At 38.3% G+C, this 19,642-nt stretch overlaps 2 protein-coding genes across 4 annotated transcripts; both read right to left on the bottom strand.

Annotated features, from left to right (window-relative positions):
• Positions 1–452: 452 nt before the first annotated feature.
• On the bottom strand, positions 453–4,768 carry bdh1 (3-hydroxybutyrate dehydrogenase, type 1). The gene is made up of 5 exons (XM_040126553.1): positions 4,545–4,768; positions 3,940–4,050; positions 3,331–3,472; positions 3,064–3,216; positions 453–2,136 (listed from the first exon to the last, which is right to left on the bottom strand). Exons 1-5 carry the CDS (start codon positions 4,755–4,757, stop codon positions 1,670–1,672), a joined length of 1,086 nt encoding a protein of 361 aa, XP_039982487.1. The 5' UTR covers positions 4,758–4,768; the 3' UTR covers positions 453–1,669.
• Positions 4,769–6,371: 1,603 nt separating this feature from the next.
• LOC120789831 (glycogenin-1-like) lies at positions 6,372–19,168 on the bottom strand. 3 transcript variants are annotated; one of them, XM_040126887.1, is made up of 9 exons: positions 19,056–19,168; positions 16,914–17,049; positions 16,606–16,780; positions 16,318–16,480; positions 9,088–9,214; positions 7,760–7,976; positions 7,359–7,424; positions 7,162–7,200; positions 6,372–6,889 (listed from the first exon to the last, which is right to left on the bottom strand). In XM_040126887.1, the coding sequence occupies exons 1-9, from the start codon at positions 19,060–19,062 to the stop codon at positions 6,734–6,736; spliced, it is 1,086 nt and encodes a 361-aa protein (XP_039982821.1). In that variant the 5' UTR covers positions 19,063–19,168; the 3' UTR covers positions 6,372–6,733. The 3 variants fall into 3 exon arrangements, with proteins under 3 accessions (XP_039982821.1, XP_039982822.1, XP_039982823.1); XM_040126888.1 differs by lacking the exon at positions 7,162–7,200; XM_040126889.1 differs by lacking the exons at positions 7,162–7,200; positions 7,359–7,424.
• Between the last annotated feature and the right edge of the window lie 474 nt (positions 19,169–19,642).

The raw sequence follows: 19,642 nt of genomic DNA on the forward strand, positions 1-19,642 counted from the left end.
CTTAAATGTGTTACTTGATATACAAATACGGAACTACAGTATCTCCCTGCATAGATATTGTTATAAACTGGGATCTTTTTCATTTTACAACAATGAAGGCCGCATGAGCAGAGCCTTGTAGCTGTACAGAAATGGTTTTAAATCTGCTTAAAAGACATCGAAGTCAGTTGTGACAGATATTATCAAGAGATTGTTTATCAAACTATTTTTCACGATCAAAAACTACAGTGCAGCTGGAACTCTTTCTTGACTGCTAAAGAAGCCTGAGATCATCTTGAATCCTGAGACTGATTTTTTGATAATATTCAGATCAAATGGCCCATGTTTTTAACTTTGGTGCTTTTGTGCTGCTTACATTTCTATGGTGTTCTTTGTCTGACAAAGCTTTGTTCTGTAAGAGAGAGAGAGAGAGTGAAGAAAACAGATCCATGCTGTGGAATGATAAAGGCAGTGCTGTGAAATTTTAATGTCATGCTCTTAATACTGTTCTTATGGAGGGGAGATTGTCTTCAGGTGTAATAATTTAGAAGAGTTTATTAGAGTGTTCAAAAGACGTAATAAACAACATAAAAATGATGTCTGTTCTTTTTATGTCACAATGTTTGAATGCGTTCAGAAGGAATTGTTAAATGTTGGTACTTCCAATTTCATTTTTTCTTCTTCTATACTTAGTATTTAACATTCTCTGATAGACAGCAGATGATTCATGCATATAGTAGCAATAGTAGGTTTATATGATGCTTGTGCACCACCTGGTGGCAACTTATATCATTACATTTGCTGGCGCCACCCAGCCCAATCTCAAATGAGACCTTCAACAAAACACAAATCATATTTTGGTTACTTTATTTCAAATCATTCTTGAAAAATGATACTTTGATTGTTATATTGTCAAAATAAAATGCTCTATTCATTCACATCATTCTAAATACAAAATACTTCTCCACCAAGGAGGAGGGGGGGCGGACGGACAAGCTTTTTGTTCAAGCATGCCCATTAATCACATCAATCAACCCCACTGTCCAAGTAGCACGCAGGGTCTAATGGAGCATGTGAGACAAAGTGGGCTTGTGTTGTTGTTATGTAACTTTGGGGTGAATCGAGCCAAATCTCACCACAGTCTTACAGTAGCAGACCTTGGTTTGTTCCGGCAGCAGCCACAACAGAACAGCAGGAGCCTTCTCTTGAGCTCTACCAGCTTTGGTCCTCATGCAAGCAGGGCCCCAGAAGATTCCAATAAGGCATAAAAGGTATCATGGGAAAAAATATATATAGAAATATATATAGAAGGGACAAACAAGAACTTTTTTGTAAAGATAATACCACAGCAAGCAATAAAGATGCAGTGTTTATAGGTACGAGTATGTCATAGCCCTGCTGATATCCAACACAAAGTAGTTACTACTTATCACGGAATATATCTGTATAGATAAAGTTGTGGTTTTCGTAAGATATACAAAAAGCAAAGTGCAATAATTTACTTACAGTTTAAAAAACCATTAAGTTTCAAGGCTTGATCAGTGAATGCCTTCAAGTGCTCAGGAATACATAGCAGAAAGCCCTCTTCAGGATAAGTCTGTAGATCTGCGTAGCACTATATAGTTGAAAAATATTCAGCTATCTGTGATCTGAGTATGAAAGGGAGGGAGCTAACACAGGAACACCTCTTTTAGAAATAAAGTAAGTCGGATATGGCGCCAGGCAAGTGGGTCACCAGCTGCATTCTGATCCACCAGTGTGGCTCCATGGGGTTGTATCGCGTGTAAGGACGCCTGGACATGATGGCGTCGGTGATGTCATCCATAACAGGGGCCACGTCCTTGTGTCCGCAGCTGCAATAAGAGCGCATCAGAGCCATGTGTCGCTCAAAGTGGGCTTTCCCATAATCCTCCTTCACATTCGAGGGTGCCTCATTCCACAGCTTGTTAGCCATGCTGGCCACACTGTCACGGGTCAGGATGCTGGTGGCCGCAATGAAGTTCCCCGGTTCGATTATGGACACTTTTACTCCCCAAGCCTTCATCTCATAACGTAGGCAGTCAGAAAAAGCTTCCACACCGTATTTAGATACACAGTAAGGGGACCGCAAGACATTTCCAATCCTCCCATACATGCTGGCCACGTTGACAACACGGCCTGCAGTCAGAGGTATAAGGCAACAGAAATGTGCAAAGATTTTAAACTCCTCTGCAACCAATGCTCTAAGGATATCTCTCTTTTTAAAACAAATGTTGTTTCATGTAAATAGTATATGATAATTCATTTGCAGTTAGTGTGGCACAACCAGTAATAAAAAATGTTTTAAAATGAAATAAAGGGATTTAAGTGCAGCTTCAAACTCTAAGCCGGTTAAACCTCCAGGTCCATAGTTCAAGAGTGTCGAGAGACAATCTTAACCTATTAAAAGCAGTGCATCACACAGCAGTTCTGTTGGCTACTGATCTGCTTTTCCCAAGAAAACTTCTTTGACATTTGCATATTTTGAAGCAAGCATTCAAGTTTTCTACTGGCTTTCTACACCACTTTAAAACATCATATCTCCAGGTATTATTGCACCGAAGCTGTGGAATAAAATACCGATTCACAGCCACCACCACTTCTTTTTAGTATATGTCATGTACAAAGCTCTATCTTGTTTTACTTTTCATTGTATAATTAACTTACTGTATATTATGTTTTTTGTTTAAGCAATTTGTTACTATGCTGAGAAAACTGCTACATATATAAAGATATTTTCATAGAGTATACAATATAAATATCAAAAGTTTCATTTCACATTATGGGGAGGCTTTAAATTTGTCTTTCAAATATAGGCTTGTTTGCATTGTTAGCATTCCTTACAGATATCATGGGACACAACTTATCGGTTGGCTGCACCGTTTTCTTTCAAATAGGAATTCTAACAATGTTTATAATCCATCACTAAAAAAAAACTTGGAAAAAAGTTAAAGTAATTTTTGCAGTCTGGAACTACAATTTTGTAAACTAATTAACTTGCATCATGTTTATATGTCACAAATTGATAATGTATACATTATAAAGTGTGATTATCCAGCTGCTGACCTTTGGCCCTGCGGATTAATGGTAGAACAGCTTTGGTGATCCTGATGGTGCCCCACAGGTTGACCTCTGAGACCTGTTTGTAGGAATCCATGGAGGTAAACTCCACTTCTCCAAACATTGACACACTGGCGTTGTTCACCACAGCCCACAGACCTGGCTCATGAACAGTGACACAAAATCACAGAGGGTTAAGTCCTTGAATGAGCACACACTGATCTTCTTTTATCTAAGTCAGTGAAGACAGGCTGATGCATTATTGTTATTTACCTCTTTCAGAGTCCTCTAGGTTGTCTTTGATATATTGCGCAGCCTGGTTCACCTGCTCCTCACTGCAGACATCCAGCTGGACTACCTTCATGCGATCTGAATGAAATTCCTCCAGCTCCTTTGCCCCCTCTCCACCTTTATCCTGCAAAGAGGACAGGTCTTCTCGGTTACACCAACTCATGTTAACATTAAATGTCATCGAAGCAGCACACTGTGCACTCAGTTGCTAGCTTATTAAGTAGCTTAAGCTAATGCAGTTGTATACAACAGTCCTGCAATAAATTCTACATGCATAAAAATGATGGTACTGGTCTTTTTTGGAAAATGGGAGTTTGTGGTGCTGTTTAACTGATATCCATTACATTGAAATGTGTTTTTAATACTTTGTCCAAAAAAATTATAACAATAAGGGTAGACTCAATTTTAGAGATGCCCCTCATTATAATAGAGTTCAACACCACCACAAACAACAGCCTCCAAAATGACCATTATGTTGGATCAACACCTCTCTGAGACAAAACCTGACCATCATAGCCTTCCTGGTAGGACCTCTTGCAGTGCTGTTTTTTTAAGAGTGCATTAGTTTTATGTGGGATATTTAATCCATACCTTCAGAAGACATCCAGCAAAGACAGTGAAGCCCAGCTTGTGCAGATGTTTGGCAAGTGCATGGCCAAATCCACTGTCGCAACCTGTGATAAACACAGCTTTCCCCTTCACCTGCAGAGAGGGGCAAAATACAGAGAGGCTTTTGTCATTTTCCCCCAGTCAAACACATTAATATAGTGTGTACAAGAGAAGCATGAAAAAGCTTACACAATGCCTGCAGTGATTTCATACATTAAAAAGATAATACAACGAAGTATTAAAGGTAAAATGTATGTCTTGTCTAAATATATATTACAAAGTGTGCAAACGTTAACGGGACGGCATTCAAGTAATCATTCGTCAAAATGGAAAAAACAGCTCTATTTCACTATTTACAGCAAGATTTATAATGCTAATTCTCATGATTAGCATTATTAAATGTAACAGTATCGCTTCTCCTACAGTCTTTCTGTAGGATTTCCTCTAGGTAATTTGTCTTATTAAGTCTTCCCCTTAAGGATCTGTGTGATATATTACAATGATGCGGTAGTATCTGTATCCTTATTAAATGTGTTATTGGATTAGGTATTTGGTGTTGGAAATAATAGTCCATGCTGTTGCATTACCTCCACCAATCCTCGGGGAATTCGGGGTGTCGCAACACACAACACAAAAACTAAATACAGCAAGACTATGCACTCGGTAACACTCGTCTCCGGTAACCCCAACATCGTCATCGCTGCGTTCAGTAGAGCAGGCAGTCCAAAACCCAACACAACTGTCAGGAAAACTGAAAACGACACGAGAAGTGCCACTCGGAACACGGAGACCGGGGCCATCTTGACGGAATGGCGTGGTAACTTTCCGGGCGAAGCGGTCTACATCAGCCACCGCGGGGTCACGCCCCCTGTGTCAGATCCTCAACAGTCCCAAAGCTGCGTTTATATTAACGGAATATGACAAATTCGGCTTTGTAATTACTTTTATTTGAAAATAAAACTTGTACGAGCTCGGCTGCTGCTTATGAGCGTGTTATTACTACACTTGGCAGCTCGCTACCCCACTATATAGTTTGTTGGTTTTGGTAAAGCTTTTAACAGTTAAGCTAGTTAACCGTTAATGGTCATCCGTTCATCCGTAACGTTCCACAAAAACGCACGTAGTCTATCCTAAACTACTGTTAACTAACGCTAGCAGTGTCCAACCATCATGTTTAAGGAGTTAGCTTCTATTGCAAAATAAGAGGTATGATTAAACTATCTTTGTGATTTTCTTTTTTAGACATTAATAGACGTTATTAATTATTTACTCCTTGGCTCTTGACACACCAGCTCAAATCCGGTCTGGCTCTGAATGGGATTGAAGCGAAACCGGAAATAGCCTGGAGTGAACCCTCTTGACGCAAACGCATTGGTTTTGAAAGACATTTCAAAATTCAGGTAACATTCTCTCTGAAATTGACTAAAATAAGGCAGCTCCGTCAAGCTGAAGTACTTTCTATTCGAATAAACATGTACACGTGTATGTACTCGTTCACCAATTAATAGAATGAGCTGCCTTTACTTTAAAACACATTTACAAATACTGGTATCATTAATTTTAATAGATATTTGCAACCTGAAAGAATGAACAAACTCACTGACACACAGCATGGACAGGTATTCTACTGCCCCTCATCTCGGGAGAGTAGCTGGGCCAGTGTTGGAATTCGTTTGAAAACTGTCAACTGAAACCAAAGGGATTGGCTGGATACATGATTGTACTTTATTCAGCCATCCCTGAATGTGGAAATGTAGCCAAGGGGCTGGATGGGTATGCATGCTAAATGCGTTAAATAGATACCTCTAAATCGTTTTAACCTAATTTTACACACAAATATAAATGAACATATTCCAGTAGTATCAGTTCCACCAAGACCTTACAGATGTTTAAGAAACACCACCTGAGCAAATCCAAAACTTTGCATGTTTTTAATATTTTCAGATGAAAGATTTTGTGGTACAGCCAACATCCTGGTCAAGTAAAACGCAAGAAAGTTAAAAACCTAATCACCTATTGTGAAGCTGCTAGTCAACAACAGATAGGATGATGGCAGTAGAGAGAGCAAGACACTAAGGCACTGAGGATCTAGTGTATATATATGGCTACTAAATGACCATACTATGGCCTTTAGAAGTGCTGTAAACATGTTTTTATATCTATGTTAAACAGAGGCTGTTCAATTCACAAGCAAGGGAAATAAACTTCTGAGAAAAGAAAATATCCATGCTCAGAAGACTGCTAGATAATGACTGTATTGTAAAAAAAAAAAAAAAAAAAAAAAAAAAAAAGGAAAAAGGAAAAAAAAGAAAAGAAGAATTTACATGTAAGAGACTGCAATGCTAAGTAAGAAATACATAAGGCCCAGTTCAACTTTTGTTGCCACTTCATTAAAAAAAAAAAAAAAAGAGCACTGAGGTGAAATAGGCAAACTTTTAATGCAAGTACCTCCAAAAAAGTGAATTAATTTTAACATAAATTTTTCCTGACTTTCTTCACAGTGTAGAACAACAGATAACGGGGGCAGGATAAACTGAATAATGACAGACTTGCATAGACAATCAAAGCCATTCATAATAGTTAACTTTTAATTGCCCATTTAAATGGTGCTGCCTTTGGAGTATGGAGAGGGTATTGCTGGTAGGGAGAGAGACTCAATTCATTTCTAGTTGAGAAACAGGTAGGAAGGAAAAATACAACCTGTTTTACAGTATTTTGTTGAAAGACCTGGGGTGAGATTGTTAGTGCTCTGTTGATATCCTGCTTCATTCCTTCTTTATTTGAGAAAGGTATCAAGCTTTCTCTTGATATTGTCAAATGAGTCCATCCCCATGTAGTCTGCCTGACCTTGCTCCCATTTCTCCTTCCGTTCCTCTGAAGACAGCTGGGGTTGGACTGCTTGTTCATGTTCAAGTGAAGAGAAGCTTTCACCCTGAGAAAAAATATAAAATTATACACAACAGTGAAACAAAAAAGGAAAACAGAAAATGACAGACTGCAGCAAACACATCCTTTGCACTCATTGCTTTTTGAAAGCACTGAACTCGCCATACGTAGCCTTTCCAAATTAATGGCCACAGGCAAACACAAGCAGAAGCTTTTGATTTTAGCAGAAGAGTAGTAATAGCATTAAACTAGGTGCCGAAAAACTGTTATTGACTGCCAAGCTATAGTTAAAACAAAAACAAATAATTTTCTCCATACCTGTCCACTCTCATAAGTGACCTTGTCACTATACTGGAACTTTTTGAGATAAATACGAAGACAGAAAAAGGGCATATCATCCAGATTCGGAGCAAAATGAAATAAAGAAAATGTAAAAAAGTAAATAAAAAATATACAGAACAACCCATTTCAAAACATATTTTCTAGTGCAAGCACCACAATGAACAAATCCTTACATTTTTTATGGAGCTGTACAACCAGGAAACCTTCGTGAGTGTGTCGATGGTCAACAAAGTTGTATGCTGTAAAAAGTCGGTTATGTTACACTTTGGAAATCCCGAGGAAGCTTTTTGATTGGCTGAGAGTTTCCATTAGCTGGTATACTTGACTGTGATTCTGACATGTTTAAGCTATAGTGAAGTAACACTTTTTTTTTTTTTCCCAAAGCAAGCCATGTAAATCCACACCATAAAGTGATGGCAGAGTTGTAGATTACAAATGTTTAAAACAGTCAAATTATGTATTCTTTGGAGGATTTTCCAGCAATATGCCAATTATCGGTTTGAATAAACTGATACAGCAAGTTGTTTGCAGTGTAAATGCAGGGCTGCAGGTCCAATAAAACATGTTCACCCACCTCCGCACATCCAGAGTGAAAAGGCTTTTCTCCACATTGCTCCTGCAGCATGGGCACCACAGCACGGGAGTACAGGGTCCACCAGTCCAGCAGGAAGGTGGGATGTGTGGTGGCCTCATGCGTACTCCCTGTGATCTGTTTGGCTTTGGGGTCAAATGTGTAACTCCATGGCTTGGTCTTCCCTAGGAAATGGACCACCTTAGCGTTGCCACCATATCTGAAATGAGTAATATAGTAAATGAGGATTAGAATGTAAACACCCAAACATTTTAATTGTAGATGTTTCATTATGGTTCAATTTAGTGAGTTAAGTTTTTATGAATTATTTGACTCCTAATTATAGTTTGTTAAGACCCTAACCCTTGATCAGGTCGCTACTTTAGAATTTTGAATTTAATTGGCTCTATTAAAAACAAAAAATTAGCGATCGACATTAGGAAAAATTGGCGTCTACATGTTGCTGACAAGAAGAAGTACAATGACCATGTTTATGTAAGTTTGAAAACATTGCAACTTTGTAGAACTTTGAAAAAAGTTGTTAGCGCTGGAAAACTGGCTTAGTATGGATGAATTCAAATTTATGTATACTGTAAGACTTATTTTGTGAAGTTTCTTTCAGAACATGTTTATTGACCTCCATTGTAATGTCTTTGGGTGTACTTTGTGTTTAGTAGTGGCACACTGCATTTGTACGTAAATAAACCTGAATCTGGCCCTGTGGGGTTTGTTTTAGCAGACCTCTAAGGACTATTGCTGACAACTACCAACAACTAAATACATGTTTATTACCCATGTCATTCTGATTTGGTTGCCAGGAAATGCCAAACCTAAGACCTTGTTGATGAAGTTTGTTTCTATGAGGAGGTTTAGAGGCAGAGAGTGGAGGGGAGCTTAAGACGCAGTGCACAATGACCAGTCCTAGAGACGAACATAAAAGGTCTTTAAATAAACCACTCTATTTTAGGATTTGGTATCAGCTGTTGGGAGCTCAGGGTGGTTATCCAAACCAGAGCTGAGGCCTGGGGGACTCTCGGGCAGAGCCGCTGGAATCTTACTGCTCATCTCACTCGTAACCTGATGTCATGTCACGATGTGACTACACGTTCATGTGATCGAGTGTCTGCTTACACTTTGGCTTTGCATCCCATACACAAGTTGTCAGTCACATTGACTGGCTCTCTGTTCTAGTATAATACAACTGTCTTGTGGAAGTATATGCTCTAGTAACTTCAACAGTAGAAACCACCAAAATTAAATGGTTGAAATCATACCTCTAACTACAGTGTGGATGTTTTTCAAAATCATGACCTTGGCAGACAGACACTTACTGCTTGAATGCTGGAAGGTAAGTGTAGATGGCTATGCTGCTGAGGTTGTAGATGAAGGGGAGGTGTTTTGATATGTCAGCTGTTGCCCAGTTGCTGAAGAAGCCATTCAAAACACCTTGGTCTCCTCCTGCAACAGAGATGGCGGGGGAAAAAAAAAAGCTCATTATGATTTAGTAATCTGGGGGTAAAGTATGGCTAATTCAGACAGCATATTAAACAACATACCGTACTTATCAGGAATAATCTGTACAAATCTGAAATTTCAGAAAAATTTAATCAGGTAATGGTATACTCTGAAACCAATTAGATTGGATAGTCTCTCACAACCTCTGCAAAGCTTTCACAGTCCAAATTCTGTATCATCTGTACATAGATTACAGAAACAATTTTATATCTAACTGGATGTTCATAGTACATAGTGGCACAACCATCTTTTCCAGCTCAGATATTTTTCTTCATTTATGCAAAACAGCATTATAGTGTTGATCGCAAATTGAACATTAGCTTTGATTTGTTTCACAAATATATAAATTGGTTAAATCAGATATAGGGCCGCAGATGGAGCTTGTACTTGTGCAGGATCCCAGTGAACAAAACTATAAGATCGGCATTTTAAAAATCACTCTAAAAGCCATTTTCAAAAAATTAAAAGTTTTCAGGAATGGAAAGCCTCAGGTAACTTTTAAGTGTCAATATAAAGTCAAAAAAAAGAGTAGAAGTGCTTTTATCTCTTATTTGCATTAGTTGTGTGAACTTGTGAGGAACTTTGAATGGTGGCGCAAACAGCCAACTTAGTTTACAAAAATGCAGCTTACGAAATGCTTTGACTGTATGGCTTCGGTGACAGAAAGAGAAAGAGCTGAGTGAGAGTGCAGTCAAATGATCTACACACGTCGGACAGCCTGATTAATTAATCTTTCCGCATACACTGGTCTGCATTAATCAGCAGAAGACTGAAATCAGTCCAGACAAACTGGTAGAGAATGTTCAACCACACATTCATAACATGGAACCAGATTTCCTTCTTTTAAAAACTGCTATGGTTATTTGAAACAGGATTAAAAGACTTGGTAGATCTGAATAAGTTTCTTTCACTGGGTTTTCTAAATCATATTCATATGAAATCATGCATGTGCACAGCGTATATTTATAATGATCACAGTGAAAAGAAGGTCAAAGAGACAGGATGCAAACTGCCTCTGTCACTTTTTCATTACTTCTGACACCCTACTCTCCACTGGTGCCAAAATATCAAAGATCAGTGTGTTGTAGAAAGGCCCAGGAGTGCACACACCCACACCCACACACACACACACACCCACACCCACACCCACACCCACACACACACACACACACACACGTAAAGGAAGGCAGGATTCATGTGACTGATCCACCACATTGCTGAGGATTTATTCGACTGATATACAAAAGGTTGACTTCCTGCTCTTACTCTGCTCAGTTCAAATTCAGAATCTGAAACACTAGAAACCTTTCTGGGGTGGCATTGTGCACTCCACTTACATCCGTCACATTGTTGTCACTCAATAGAGCTAAATGATTGAATTCCTCACTTGAGCATAAAAATGTAGAAAAATGTCAGTGTAAGAGATACAGTGGAGCTGGACATCAAATGCAATACTATACATCATGTCATCTTGTAACTTCTACACCAAAGCAATATTGAAATATCTAAAAGAAATAACTGAATTCCACTGGAAGTAAAAAAACGTTGCAAAAGTTACTCCAACTAGTCATTTGAATGTGGACAGGCAAAGAAGCAATTAGAAATGTGGGAAAGTGAACAACCATAATTTACTTTTAAAAAACACATGCAAGAAAATGAAGCACCCCCTCAGACTTAAAGCAGTATTATTAAATTTTGTTCAGCCACTTAGGGATAGTGGAACATGCTTTAAACAAATTAATGTCATATTATCATCACCAAATAGAGTTGATAGGGCAAATATGTTAGCAAACATTAGCTATTTACACATTCAGTAGAACGGAGAAACATTAACATTCATTTAGAGTCATGTTTTATGGCCTCTTCACAAATTTTAGTCCAATATTAACTCTCCTTTTAAAATTTGTTTTAGTCTCCACCAACTCCAGAGAAAATAACTGTCAATACAGCTGGTAAATGGCCTACTATATTCACAAGCCAATCGCTAACTTTATCCTCCACCTGTTTAGTGCTTTGCAGGGAGCGTACAGTGAATATTGGAGGTTTCTGGTTGAAAACAGCTGCCTGCTGCATCTGGAAAACAATGCTGAGGAGAGTGGCAAAGCTGAAACAAAAAACAGTAAAGTAGCGAGCCCCAATGAGATGCTAAAATGCTCTTTACAGCTAAGGAGAAATGCTGAGTCTCTGGGTTCATCATTAGATCCATTGTTAATACAGAAATATTGATTTGTGCAGCTTTAACCCTGATCAGTCAAATTCAAAATTCAAGCCCAGTGGAATGTTTATTTTCCCTCTGACATTTCATATCCATCACTTTTATATTATCCTGTGTGGGTGCATCGTGGATGTATAGAAACTATTTTGGATCGGCTTTTACAAATCTTCACATATTTGTTTTACTGTAAATTTGCTTTACTTTTTGTAATTGTCTTATGAGCAATATGAAGTACTTTGTAACACATACGGCCAAAAGATGATTTGATGACGAATAAGAATATGTTTAAAAGTTCTGCACATTTAAATGGATTTAATGTACCGACCAAGTATGTGAACAGTGTCAAAATATCATATCAAAAGAGCTCTGTGTTAAATGCCAGTAGGGGCACATCATACAGCACAAGTATACAGTATATCATACAACATTTGCACCTGTGGCACAGAACTGCTTAGAGTCTAAAGTGTTGTACAATATGTTCATGACAAAGGCAGAGTATTGAACCTCAATACTTTTCTGGTAGTGACACACCATGTACCAAAAACTGCCAAGTACCTTGAGTTAGCATCAAATATCTGGCCAGATTCATACTTTGTTATATACTTTTTGAGCAGACAATTTCTGATTTAAAATTATTTTACCAATTGTTTACTCTTTTATTTAGGCAAAGTTCAGTTGCTTGTGTTTTGTCAACCTTTACCATTTAAGAAATAGTTTTTTTTATTACATTATAAAAGTTTGTTTATTAATAAATATTTTTATATTTCTCAAAAGGTATCAAAAAAGATATCATTTTGGTATTGGTACTGAAACTCAGGTATTGTACTTGCACTAGTATTGAAAATTTTCGAACGATACCCATCCCTATTCATGACTACTGAACTTTAAATCATACAACTAGACATGTATTTAAATCTTTTTCTCTCTCTCTGTGTTCTGGTGACGTGAATTAACATTGCCCTCTGGGTTAACACTTGTTTTATAGTTTGCACTTGAGTTGCCTCCAGTCCTAGAGGCCCGATTGGAGGGTTGGACAGCCACTCGCCCTCGCTCAATTTGGCTAATTTAGAACTGGGGCAGGCCTTGTCACTGTGGTGGATTACGTAAACTCTGAACAGTTTTGGGTGCAGGGACACATTTGATGTCAAATAGGTCAGTTATACTTAAAGTGTACAACAAGATTGGAGTTGAACCTTTACGAAATCTTTTTTTTTTCCCCTAGTGAACATCTCTGTTACATTACCAAATCTGCAACTGACGAGCCAGAACACCAAATTTTGAAGCCAAGCAAAAACATTACACAAGCTCATTGAGTATTCATGCTGAATTGCATCAAATACTAGGCATATAGTAAGTCTTTGGACTGACACTGGCACAAGCTGAGATGTCGGCCGTTACTGGAACTTTCACATGTAGCTCCTAAAAAGATCAGGACTGTACAGTTTGTGAAACTGCAGACTGTGTACAGTTTGTGAAACTGCAGACTGCTGCAGTGTAAAATAACACACATAGCTGCTGTTTGTCAAAATCCCCAACCTCCACTGGGGATTTCAAAACTTAATATGGGGCTGAGTATCTTCATTTTGAGGGGATGAGCAGAGCTCAGCAAGAATGTGCATCAAACTCTGCCAGTTTGTCTTGGCAGCAGACAACACTGGAAGCACAGATGCAGAGATAGAGCCACTAGGCTCAAAACCCAGAAAATATTTTCTCATCGTCTTTCCTCAGACATTTTTCAATATCATCCATGATCTGCAGAGAGACAGAAAGGTGCAGTGTACATCATGTATTCCTTACGGTAGAGAGGAACTGAAATGCTAAAGGTCAAAGCAACTTCAACTCATGCCCCAGTATACAGGAAAAGACCATCCACGGCTATAAATAAGACAGCTTCACTCATTAGCCATACAGATGCTGGCATCACATTGGAATATTGGATATAAAAATATTAAAATCAGATGACACTTATAATTACATGAATTTTTTATGACAAAGAGCAGTCTTTCCTGGAAAAGTTAACATAATTGTGTCTTGTCTGTGGATGTGACTGTGATGGGAAAATTCTTGCCAGCAAACACTTGTGGCAGAGAGAATGAGTCGGCACTTGAAAGCATTGGCCACTATTAAGCAAACTAATTGGTTTTCCAATGAACTCTGCCTGATGGAATTTCTTTCACAGTATCACAAGGGAAAACAGCTTGTTATTTAATGTTAAAAAAGGTTCACTGCTACGAAAGGACATGCCCTGGCTCTTCCAAGCTAGTTATTTCACAACTGTTTTCTTTATTGTGGCATTTCTGAGTTCAGAAACACCCTGGGGAAACTATAAGTTTGTTTGGAGCCCAACCAACACATTCGATTTTAGGGCTAATTCAAAGCTGATTTTAGATTATCAAAAGATACATTATGAGAGCAATACATGTAGGTCATCCTTGGCCTTGGAAATACAGTAGTACTTTGATAAAAAAGCCTTATTTCAACCACACCTCATGGCCTTTAATACTGAATGGAGTTATTTGAGTTTTCATGGAGGTGTCTTCATGTGACCCAACTTCAGACATGTGGTAACAGGTGGTCATATATGGTCCTAGGTCTGGTGAGACAACAACTGAGACAGCTCCCTTTGCGGATCAAGACCATGAGATGTGGTTGGAAAAAAAAAAAAAAAAAAAAACAACAACTCAAAAAAGCTAGCAAAAATTACCTTGAGTAAAGATGAATTTGTCAAAACACAGATATATCAGCAATGTATCAGCATATATGTTGTTCTATAAAGTAACAAGCAGTTGTAGTACATAAATATCGAAGATCCGTTTAAAGTAATTTAGTAACTTTCAATTTTGTTTCATTAGCTGAAAAATGCCAAACTCAGTAAATATTATATCTTGGTTACAATTTGTTCCCAAAACCTAACTAAATTTAAGCAACCTCTTTCAAATGTGTTTCTTTATATTATATGTTTACGTTAAAAAATAAAGAAATAATGTCCCAACCAAAATACTGGATATCAAAATTTTTAAACATATATTATTGATATTAGTTCAGTATAAAAAAAAAGCTAATAAAATCGGTCCGGTTCTAATTTTGCTAATAAGCAAGAGCTTGTACATACTGCAGTTGAATATGCCTTGAAAATGTTTTAGTATATTTATTATACATGAAAATATATATTAATTACTGTACTCTATGTGTGAGTTATCAAGTCCCAGATTCTGGTTTTACTTTTGCTAATAGGTAAAAGCTGCTAGCTGAATGCTAGCTCAACGTAGGATTACACAAGACTTGTATGTATGTATGTATGTATGTATGTATGTATGTATGTATGACTTGTATGGATGTGAAGCTTGACTGAGGTGACAATTGTATATTTGAGCATGTTCAAGTGTTTATTTATTTATTTATTAATAAAGCTTACCATGAATGCCTTGTCATGGTAAAATGTTTACTGGATACCTCTGGAATGTTTTTTTTTTTTTTTTAAATGTCAATGTCTGGTTCAAGTATTAGTATTTCAAAAGTTTTATGTTATGTTCATAAAAACAGCTGAGCAAAAGGTGGTAAACCTGCAGTGTATGAGAAACCACATTCCCCTACAAATGTGGACTAAAGATATATTCAGCCGCTGATTTGAGAGGTGCTGCTCAGTAAACCTGATATGGAGCCAAACTGACGACCACAATTCAGTTACAGTACAGTGCACCTCACAGAAAAGACTTATTGAATGTCAACCAGGGCTCTGTGCAAAACAGGGCCTCTCAAATTTAACCTTCACCCCACCCCAGTGAGCCCCTGAGAATAACTCAGCAGAGCTAAACTGTGTGTGACAGGAGGTCCTTGTGTCCGGGTACTGGGCTCGATAAAGGCCTTACTTAGAGCAAAAGGTAAACAAGCTCAATTTAACATCATGTTACGAAGAACTTTATGATACTACAACCAGGTCAAAGCCAGCCTAATGTTTGAGTGTGACTAAAAAAAAAAAAAAAAAGACTAATGACATCAAAATTCCTCTAGGTGGTAAACCAGAAATTCTCGACATATTAAATTCTTTCTTGTAATGCATTTGGAAATGACATGTGAAAAGTGTATTTTGAGGGAAAGTTGTAAAATGAAATCAATTAATTTTATCTAATACCAACATGTATAACTAAGTTCAAAGGATAGGTATGTTGACCTAAAAGGAACAGTTGAGAAATATTTTGAGAAATATGTTAATTGCTTTCTTGTTGAGAGTTAGATAAGAAAATTGATACTATTTTCTTCTGTCTGTTAAATATGAAAGGAGGGGAGGGGGCCCCTAAAGCACATGACAAGTTTTGGTTTTACTGAGGGTTGCATGTAATCGATCTTCTTATCTAACTATTTGTGACAAAAGCAAATAAGCAAATTTCCCAAAATCTCGAACTCCCAAAATGTTGCCTCCAATTAGTGACTATTATTAATTAAACTATCAAGTATTCTCAATTTATGGTTAAGTGTGTCAAATTTAAAGGGAAAAAAAAACAATGCCCATCACAAGTTCCCAGAGCCCAAGGTGACATTTTCAAATTGTCTGTTTTATCCAACTAACAAACCAAAATCCAAAAAGGTATTCAGTTTATACTGACATAATATAGAAAATCAACAAACCGCATTTCAAAAGCTGGGATAGATAATATCCAACATGTAGCATGATAAACGACTCAGTCAATGAATTGTCTTTTGATCAACTAAATAGCACAAAAGTTTCAGCTCAAAAACAAAAGCGGCACGCACACAAACACACACACACACACACACACACACACAAAGCAGTGAATATGAAATAAGGATACGTGTGTCCCTCTCAGCTTACCGTCAAAGCTCCCGTGTTCTGTACAATACTGAAGCAGTTTGCCGTAAGTATCCATAGAAGGGTGAAAAACAAACACCCCGGAATTGAAGCAGTCAGGCCAGCCAGGGTCAGGAGCAGCTGACAATTCTTCTCTGTCAAACAGCTCATCTATATTTGAAAGCACCTAAGATGTGGACACAAACAAATACAGACAGACAATCATTTCTACACACCTATGGTTAGAGTACAACAATAAGGTACAGCATCTTGAAGTTCTCCTGCTAAAGAAAAATGCTTAGGTAGTCTCACCAATGTATCTGCATCCATGAAAACACATTTGGAGTAATGTGTGAGGGTCCAGCAGTGGAGTTTTGTGAAGGTGACACCCAGGTCAGGCCTCTTCATCATGGCCAGGTGTGCTGTGTCGCCACTGTCCAGCACGTCCACTATCTTCACCTCATCAAAGATCCTCTTCAGCACGGACCTAATGATTCACAATACTATGAAATGAATCACCATTAACCATCCAGCTGGAAAACAAGACATGACATGACCGGAGTGCTACCGCTGTGATTCAGAAATGTTGAAATACCACTGGCATGGGTAAAGTTTCTTACTGGCAAAGCTCTGACACTTGAGGACCAATGAGTGCCACCAGCTTCTTGGACGTGTTGTGGTTGCGCAGGGACTTGCCCAAAACCATGGCTCCCCGAGCATAGTTGTCATTGGTAGCCAATGTCACAAAAGCCTGGTCTGTAAAGGAAACAAACAGGATTACACTTAAACAACTTCAAGGACAAATTTACCCTTGCACGCTCTTGCATAGTATCGTCGTTGACTGGTGAATTTAAAAATGTGTCAGGACTTACTTTGTGATGAGGTAACAATTTATATTTTTTTGTTGTACAAAACTCAATGCGTTTGCTGCTAATCTGGCTAAATGCTTTACTACAGCAGAAGAGAAAAGACTGTTTGCACACAAATATTATATAAAGTAGGTTTTTGACAATAGACATCATCATGACTTTTTTTTTTTTCCTTTATTTTTGAATCAGGTGGTCTACTACGTCACTTAGAGAAATCATACATTACTCCCCAAAAAAACAAAAACAAAAACAAAACAGAAAACAGGTTTTAGCGCAGAAGTAAAATATGCCTGTCCAATAATACCGTTATGTCCAATAATACCAGTGCAAAGCAGTGATCTCCAGTTGAGATAAAGCGTAAATGTTGAGTCAAACAAGTAGCCATTGTCTTGAAATGATGTCACATCTTTCAGGTTTGGCCAGTTATCTACAGGATTATAAAACATAGACTAAATAACAAAATTACCCAAAATGCAAAACAACAACAACAACAACAACAACAACAACACCACCACCCTTTAGGTAACAGTACTTCTGGTTGGATCCCTTGAAGTCTGAAACAACAGTAACTTAATGTTCCACTCAGTCCATAAGCTTAAAAACAACTTATTTTAATAGCTTAAAAAACCCTGTATTTCCACAAGCGATATGGTCTGGCCTTAATAGAGGATTTCTCGCTTGTTTCAAGAAAAATAAGAGTTTAGTAGTATGTACCAGATTTAATGTCTCATTAAGGTGCATTTTATTTGCAGTGTGGTGCGTACTTTGTACCACCACCTCTCATGGCAGGGAGGAAAATCTGTCAGCTACCTGCCAAGTCATGTCTCAGAACAATAACTTGCCTGTGAGAGGACATATAAATTGAGATGATGAAATCGGCATGGCAGCTGGGGAGGCTGTGTGACTGTAGCATGTGGGCCAACATGAATCCCACTTGGATTGTATATTAACACCTTGGTACTGTACTACCAATAATGGGCAAATAAAGTACAACAATGAGTATAGTCAGAGTGCAGTGTTAACCATCTGAGCCGCCAGGAAAAGTTGTTCAGTCTCACTGCTTCTACACAGCACCACACCTACTCTACCTCACGCCCCCTTTTCAGCTGGTACAACCAGTGCTGTAGTATTTATGCATGCAGCCTAACATGAAACAGAAAAATTACATTAAAAAAAAAGGCAATAAGTTCAACTACATTTAAGTTATGGAGAATCATGACATACAGTAGCACAGTGGTTCTCAAACTTAGTTCCAGGGACCTGAAAGAGGTCCAAAAGGTCCTGTGCAAAATTATTTAATCTCGCTTTTATTTCATTCATTAGAAGTGGTAACCAGCGGAGAATATGTGGCTATTTTATACAGGGTTTAAAAAAAAAAAATGTAACAACTACACAATTCATATGACAAGGATGGCATTTCTCAGCCCCCCTCTACATTACAAATGGAGTGGACCACACAGTTAGACTACCTGGTGGACAAGTGACAAGTTACACAATTATTTAATCCTGTCATATATTGTAATCATGTTTCAGACGTGGCTGACAGCTTTATGCTCTGATGTTAGCTGGTAACTCTGATAGACAGCAAAACACAGATGGAGACAGAATGTACTTTTACATAGTATGCCTTGGAGCACTCTCTGCTCACCACAGGAGTCTGCTGCTGTGCAAACATTATTACCCAACAGACAGACTCGGCGCAAGCAACTATAACGACAGACTGCCATCTTCAAAATATTAGCTAAACACGATATTTATCACTGCCAGAGTCCCCGAGACTTTACACTTTTAAAACTTTACAGAAGGCACGTTTCAGCACGCAGGTAGCTTCTCGGTGAAAACGACCACGCAGTATCGAGGTCTGAAATGTCAAAATGTCAAAATGTAACATACCAGCCATGACTGAAGAAGAAGTCGAAGCTACTTTGTAGCCTGGACTTGAAGACACGGCAGCTTTGCTTGGAGAAAAGGACTGACTAAATATATAGAGGTGGCTTTATACCAGTATGAAAGTAGCCAGACGCAGCGTCATGTGACGGTCTCCACACACCCACCTGCTCCCAACACGAGCCTCCACACTCCGAGCAGTTCAGGGAGTTCAACTTTTCGCAGATCTGAGAGTATATAGCGTAATTGCAGAGGCAAAGGTAGCATTTGGTATCTCTCGACATACTTTTCTACATACTTTACTTTTGTTCATGTACTTGTTTTGTAAAGTTACATATTGTTTACAAGTGACGTCGGGGGGGCTTATCCTGAGTCTGACATACATTTACATTCCCAGGACATCATCGTGCAGCCCTGACCCTTCGTACATGTGCCATGTAGCTCCCCTGCCTGGTGCCATCTGTACTCACGATAACAACGTAGAGATGATGATGCTGCTGTACTGAGGCGCTGACATCAGGAACAAGATGTTCCATAATTTACAGGTGGCTCTTTGTCGCCATCTTGTGGAATAAAGAACTTAAAGCCGGACA

The sequence above is a fragment of the Xiphias gladius genome, chromosome 5, assembly GCF_016859285.1.
Source record: "Xiphias gladius isolate SHS-SW01 ecotype Sanya breed wild chromosome 5, ASM1685928v1, whole genome shotgun sequence".
NCBI lineage: Eukaryota > Metazoa > Chordata > Actinopteri > Istiophoriformes > Xiphiidae > Xiphias > Xiphias gladius.

What these genes read in the sequence shown, in the direction of transcription:
- bdh1 (XM_040126553.1), bottom strand. Translation starts at nt 4,757, where the DNA reads ATGGCCCCGGTCTCCGTGTTCCGAGTGGCACTTCTCGTGTCGTTTTCA. An exon ending in TTGCTGGATGTCTTCTGAAG is followed by an intron (nt 3,473 to 3,939) that starts GTATGGATTAAA and finishes TCCTCTTTGCAG; the next exon opens with GATAAAGGTGGAGAGGGGGC. An exon ending in ATTAATCCGCAGGGCCAAAG is followed by an intron (nt 2,137 to 3,063) that starts GTCAGCAGCTGG and finishes CTCTGACTGCAG; the next exon opens with GCCGTGTTGTCAACGTGGCC.
- LOC120789831 (XM_040126887.1), bottom strand. An exon ending in TCATGGATGCAGATACATTG is followed by an intron (nt 16,481 to 16,605) that starts GTGAGACTACCT and finishes TCCACATCTTAG; the next exon opens with GTGCTTTCAAATATAGATGA. An exon ending in TACCTTCCAGCATTCAAGCA is followed by an intron (nt 7,977 to 9,087) that starts GTAAGTGTCTGT and finishes TACTCATTTCAG; the next exon opens with ATATGGTGGCAACGCTAAGG.